We start from the raw sequence: 6,650 nt of genomic DNA, 5'->3' as shown, positions 1-6,650 counted from the left end.
CGAGCCGAACACGAGCTAAGCCTAGGCTCTCTCGTGTTCGGCTGGTTTCACCACTACTCTTAACTAAATTTGAAGTTAACCGAATTTTCTTCATCTAATATTCTATTACAACTACACTTCCATTTTTAGTTCTAAACATCCATAAAACTGTGCCTTCAGGCAATTGTAACGAGTAATTTCACCTTCAAGTGGGCGAGAAAGGCACCGCTATTGCTCAAATCTTAATTGATCCTTTTTTAATGTTGATGGTACGGGCAATAACGGAGCAAAATTAAAATGCATATGTTCTGTTACAGAAAGTCGATTACATAAAATAAAGCGAGCAGAAAAAAGGTGGCAGAGATGTTGCATTTGGTGGGTCTCGAGGGGTTGCTGTTTTACTACGTCATCTTAAAATTTCACACTTTCTTTTGATCATTATTGCATTGCATTCTCTCCTTCCTTACACTCATCAGTTGTTGGCCTCCTCTCCTGTGCAACATGAATACCGAGAACTTTTGATAAACTAACTCTCTTTCTCTCTCTCTCTCATATCTTACTCTCTCTGAGAGAATGCTTTAGCCAAGTATATGGGATCCGATTGATAGTTGCTGTTACAGGAAAAAAGCAAGGCGGGGAATTATACTAAAGCTTTGCTTGACTCAATCTCTACCAATTTGTAAGAACAAGGATCCTGAGCTGATCGTCAATTTTTCACAAGCAAAGAGTTCACAAGGTATGTAACCATCCCAAGATCTGTAGGTGACCATTTGACCTGTGATGCAAGTCATGGATCTGTGTAAAAAAAAGATAACTTGATGCTCATCAGCTCTGGTGCCAGTTATCACCATTTTTTACCATTAAGTACGGGCATGATTACAAAGCTGGCGATCTCACTCTATCTCTAATCATTTGGCTAACTTTGCCCCAGGTTTTGCATTCATTTAAGAGACACTATCTAGTTTTCATTTTAGTTAATGAATGACAATGAAATAAAGTTGCACACAAGAAAACAAGAATCAATTGCATGCATCATGAGAACCAGCAATAAAAAAATTCATATGAATGTTAAGGATCGAAAGTAGCAAAACTGGTGATATCGAAAGCTGTATGCAATTGAAAGTAAAAAATCTATGGGGTGAATCACTACATATGTCATTATGGGCTTCTAGCCATGTTTCCTATTCACCTTGGCATATCACGCTGCCTGTGGACAGATCTGTGGAAAGGATCCCTAGAATACAACACGTTTAGTGATGATAATTTTAGAGTAAGCTTGCGTATTGGTAAATTAAGACAATAACTTTTAGATACTTTGAAGGTATGTGCAAGGACTAAAATTTATTCTGAACCCTAACTGCCTCTAATCAAAACGCAATAAATTCATCATCTTCATAATTTACTCCAAACTCAAGTAACCAAATTAACGAATCTAAATTAAACAGATGCCAACATCGATGCAAGGAATATAGCTACATGGCAGTATAGTTTAATCGCTTTTACATGGTTTCCTGACCATTATAATTTAACTGTGCTTTATTTTGAATTGTTAGACTCTAATAAGAAAGGATGGCAAAGTTAATCTAGTGTGGAATTGGTTATCAACTTGCAGACTAGCAACATCAAAACAACCAGCCATTGACGTTGAAAAACCAAGTTATCTTTGCCATTATATCGGTCATAAATATAAAGGAAGACGAACATTTAAATTATTTTTAAAATAATGAAATGATCGATGGTTTGGCATACCAACAATTAAAGTATTCTAATAGCTCTCTTTCTTTTTTTTTTTTTTGTTGAAATTATTAGCACTCTTTTTGTCTTATTCAAAAATATGTTCGACCGATGATATAATAATACATGCATGTACTACCTTCATGTATTCACCTCATGTGATGAAAAAACTTGACTACGTAATTTCGATCTCAAATTTTAGATATATATATATATAAGAAATTGGGATTTGATCACCTGCTAGAAGTGTATGGAAAATTTGTTGAAAATTAAATCATTATATATTGTATACATAGTACCTATTTATATAAATAGTCAACTGCTTCATTCTACCAAAGGCAACAGTAATGATATATCGGATAGTAGGATTTTCATAAACAGCATATATACATTAATTGTATGAATTCTTTGTTGAATCCTTGGTAATTTCTATACAATTCATACATACCGATATGATGATTGATTGCTATTCTTAAACAATGAACCTACTTTTTAGATACCAATAGAGTCCATATGGATACTGCGGCACATGTTCCTCCTGGTTTTCGATTCCATCCAACAGACGAAGAGCTCGTCAATTACTACCTTCGTAAGAAAATTGCGTCAAGACGGATTGATCTGGATGTCATAAAGGATGTTGATCTATATAAAATTGAGCCATCGGAACTGCAAGGTATTGTATTAATTTTTATGCAGAAGATGTTAATCTAGAGACCACGTGTAACTAAACATGCAATATATAGTGACAATAATTTTCTGATTTTTTTTTTCTTTCAAAAAGAAATTTGTAAGATCGGAGAAGAAGAACAGCATGATTGGTATTTCTTCAGTCATAAAGATAGAAAATATCCAACAGGAACTCGCACTAACAGAGCAACAACAACTGGATTTTGGAAGGCCACTGGAAGGGATAAGCCAATTTACTTGAAGCAAAAATTAATTGGAATGAGGAAGACACTGGTTTTCTACAAGGGTAGAGCACCAACTGGACAAAAGTCGGATTGGATAATGCACGAGTATCGACTGGAATCAGATGAAAATGGGACGCAACAGGTACTCTTAGATCAAAAAGATGAAGTAATAGAAAACATAAAAAAAAAGCATTTTTCGTTTTATTTATAATTATACATCTAAATCTACATCTATATACATATATATATATATATATATATATAGTTAAAAAGAATGGGTCGGAGCGCGAGGTCCCCAACCCACTCTACTGGCTCAATCCCTCCTAGGTCTGGGGTCCACCCAGTGTACAAATAATTGGAGTACCATTTGGCTTAAGGTGCCACTGCTACACCAGAGGATTCGAGCCTGTGACCTGAGAGGACATACTATCTTCAGAGAGACTACTCTACTAACATGTCACAGAATGCTCGCGCTTGCACACACACACAGATATATATATATATATATATACACACACACACACACACACACAATATATTTATTTTGTTCCTTTTGTGTACATCAGTTTAGTTAATAAAAAAATTAAATTAGGAGATGTCACTTCAAATGGACTATATCATTGCAAGCTACTAATGAAAATATCATCAGACATTTTTTTGAAGGGGGAGGGAAGGTTTATAGCGTATTGTTAGACATCTATTGAATTCTCAATCTATTCTTTGCTTCTAAATAATTTTTTTTAGAAAGTTGAGCACAAAGGGCAATATGTATGATTTAAACCCATAAATTTATGGTAAAAACCCCAACACACTGTCCGAAGGACAAAAAGAAAAATATTCTTAAGTGCATTTACATCTTTTTTACATTCTTATTATTTTGGTTCTCTTTTGGAAAGATTTGGTTAATACATTTTGTGACAATAAATCTTTATCACACCATTTTTATAGATATATTTGCTCAAGTAAACTTCTTGGACATATACATTTACTTACAACCCAATATTTATGATATGATGAAAAAGTAAGAAGTTTCTAACCAAAATTTATTCACTTTGTTAAAAAATGACAAGTGGTTAATATTTAATTACATTGTTTAAAAGAAAATTGTGCTAATTCATTTTTTAATTGCAATCATTTTTCATATTGACATTACATTGAAGTCATTGTTAGATGACAAAAATAAGAGATCAATGCCTATACATATATATATATATATATATATATATATATATAGATATATTTATCTATATATCGATATGACTGCTCATGCAAAAAAAAAAAAAAAAATTATTCTTCCTGATTATTTAATAATTTTTAATAGATATTTACTAAACCTGAGTTTATATCATTGCATGCACAATGATAATTTCTGGACAAATTCTTTGCTTCAACATGTATATAATAAAGTCAAATTCATTAATTTTAATGAGCATTGGGTCAGTGACTTATATGATTTATACTAGCACTTCTAATATTGACATTACAAAAATCACACTTGCAAATGTATCAGGTGTTAGAAATGATTGCAAAAAAGGATAAATTGCTATCACAATACTCAAGGGAGGTTTGTTTGATGTCTATGTATCCCTTAGCAAAAGTTTGACTTATTTGTGGCATTTAAAAAAGAGTAATCAATCATGCCACGTTCACTAAAACAAACAACTAGCTTTTGTGGCTAATCATTTATGCGGAAGAATTAAATAACCTATGGACAACTTGTTTGTTCTTCCAAGCATGCAGTAAACTATAAGGTTTTTGAAAAAAAAAATGATTGAGTATTTCATTGCCTCTTGTGATAAATGTTTTATCACTTACTGTGTTAAAAATTCTATAAATTAATACAAATCCTCAATTAATTTAATGCACTACAAAATCCTTATTTGAGTTATGAGACATAGCAGTACTTTTAATAAACAATATTATTATCTAAGCGTTTAGTTAAGCCTTAATTTTTATCTTTTGCAACACTATTTAAACATTAATGTTACTAATATTGTTGGTTGTTTTCCTTATTTAAATGTGATTAAGAAAAAAAAAAGTTAAATAGCAAGTAAAAGATCTAATTACATGAGAATAATCATGATTTATTTGCAATAATCTTCTTAAAGATATTATTTTCTTGTGAAATGTTTTTCTTGATCATGGTATTGCTTCAACTAGTACTTAAGGACACATTTAAATTAATAATGTGTAACAAAATGTCAAGTTTTTCATTCTCAGTGAAATCTTCATTTTTGCCAATTGTACTATTTGGATTAAATTATGACTTACCTGCAAAGTTTATATTAGTTAATTTTTTTTCTTATCATCTGTTTTTCAAATGAAAAAACTTCCCAAAATTATTAACTTTAACTTATAATTTGTTATAGGAAGAAGGCTGGGTTGTTTGTCGTGCATTCAAGAAGCGAGCTTTATCAGTAAGCAAAGGAAGCGAGTTTGATCATGATGGGTCTCCATGCTGGAATGGTGACAACCAGTTGCTCTTAATGTCATCAAGAGAGTCTCAATGGAATGTTAATGACCACCATTATCCTTACTCCTACAAAGAACAAATGTTAAGTCTTCAACCATATGAACCTTACCTCTACCTTCCCCAATTGCATAGCCCTAAATTTCATGAAAATGCCCCACTACCAAATGATAGCCAAATGAACCAAACTAACCAAATTGATAGAGTTTCATTTAATTATTCCACAACAATAAATAATCCAACTAACGATGAGCATGTAATTGATTGGAGGATATTAGACAAATTTGTTGCATCACAACTTAGTCAAGATGGCACCTCAAGGAATCCAATTGATACAAATCCAAAAGTAAATCTTCCAATTCATGAGAAGGAAGAGGACGAACATTCACGTACTAGTGAGGCAACCGGTATATGATGCATGGTGCGGCCACTTGAACTAAACTGCTACTAATTGTGTGCATGAATCATTTTGTTATCTGCATTGATTTTGTATATAATTTATGATGGTGGGCAACCTTAACTCATAATCTAAGAGCAATTATCACCATATATATGACTTGGTGAGAGCTTGAATGTTTTAAATAATACTCATAGTGCAAGGTGTGGTGATGCATGTATGGAATGATGTTTTGTTATCAATATGCTGTATATTTGCAATGGATATGTAACCTACAACAAATACTCAATGTTGGTGTATACATTTGTTTTGTAGGCAATGCTTCCATAAGTGATGTTGGTAGGAAAATAATATTCATATGACAAGTTTTTTGCCTCGACCATTTCTACGACGATTAATAAGTTTAATCCTAACGGACTTGAAGAGAAGATCCCCAGCACTCATTTTTGATGAATAATAGGAATAATTATCAACAAGAACTTGTTTTCTTACATGTGAACTTGCTTTTAATGTTCAAAATGGCGTTATTAACAAATATTATCATCGGCAGAAAATAATTATAGAAATGCTGATAAAAATCATTCAATTTCCTTCTCGTACCGTTTAAATCCATCTCCTTTGAGAATGTATCTATCAACATCGACTGCAAAAAGGCAAATAATAGATTTAAAGTCAATAAATAGTACCTTTTTCTACTTATTTGACGCATAAATAGCTACATAATTGTCTTTACAGTAAGTAGTTGTATAACATCCTTTGCAAGTTCAGTTTTATAATATGAGAATTAGCCTTAAAGCTCAGCATTGTGTACGACAAGAAAAAACTCGAAGAAAATATATGTCCATAAGAAAAAATAATTAATGAGCATGATTGCAAATCTTTTTTTTTATTTCACTTATCCCAAGTGATTTATGAGATGTAGCTCAATATATTTTATTAACTATTGTCTTTTTAATTTATTGCCCTTTCTATTTCCTTGGTTTTTTTTTCAATCATATATTCCGGTTGTGCCTTTCAAATTTTCTTTTCAACCCAAAAGTATGTGCTTTCACCATGTTACCTTTACTGTGTTCATCAGTCACATTTCTTCAATTTTACGCATGATACTTTAGTCAATTCATCAGTCACATTTCTTCAAAAATATTTGTCCTTAGGTTCT

General features: G+C 32.0%; 1 protein-coding gene across 2 annotated transcripts; it reads left to right on the top strand.

Moving 5' to 3' along the window:
• Positions 1 to 532: 532 nt before the first annotated feature.
• On the top strand, positions 533 to 5,623 carry LOC110036133 (NAC domain-containing protein 7-like). Of its 2 annotated transcripts, none has more exons than XM_020740502.1 (4): positions 533 to 715; positions 2,220 to 2,386; positions 2,495 to 2,766; positions 4,994 to 5,623. In XM_020740502.1, exons 2-4 carry the CDS (start codon positions 2,227 to 2,229, stop codon positions 5,507 to 5,509), a joined length of 948 nt encoding a protein of 315 aa, XP_020596161.1. In that variant the 5' UTR covers positions 533 to 715; positions 2,220 to 2,226; the 3' UTR covers positions 5,510 to 5,623. The 2 variants fall into 2 exon arrangements, with proteins under 2 accessions (XP_020596161.1, XP_020596160.1); XM_020740501.1 differs by having other exon boundaries at positions 2,210 to 2,386.
• The last annotated feature ends 1,027 nt before the right edge of the window (positions 5,624 to 6,650 follow it).

Source organism: Phalaenopsis equestris, unplaced genomic scaffold (assembly GCF_001263595.1).
Source record: "Phalaenopsis equestris unplaced genomic scaffold, ASM126359v1 Scaffold202924, whole genome shotgun sequence".
Classification (NCBI taxonomy): domain Eukaryota; kingdom Viridiplantae; phylum Streptophyta; class Magnoliopsida; order Asparagales; family Orchidaceae; genus Phalaenopsis; species Phalaenopsis equestris.
The sequence above is the reverse complement of the archived record's forward strand: the minus strand, read 5'-3'. Positions and strand labels throughout refer to the sequence as shown.

What these genes read in the sequence shown, in the direction of transcription:
- LOC110036133 (XM_020740502.1), top strand. Translation starts at nt 2,227, where the DNA reads ATGGATACTGCGGCACATGTTCCTCCTGGTTTTCGATTCCATCCAACA. An exon ending in TGAGCCATCGGAACTGCAAG is followed by an intron (nt 2,387 to 2,494) that starts GTATTGTATTAA and finishes TCTTTCAAAAAG; the next exon opens with AAATTTGTAAGATCGGAGAA. An exon ending in ATGAAAATGGGACGCAACAG is followed by an intron (nt 2,767 to 4,993) that starts GTACTCTTAGAT and finishes AATTTGTTATAG; the next exon opens with GAAGAAGGCTGGGTTGTTTG.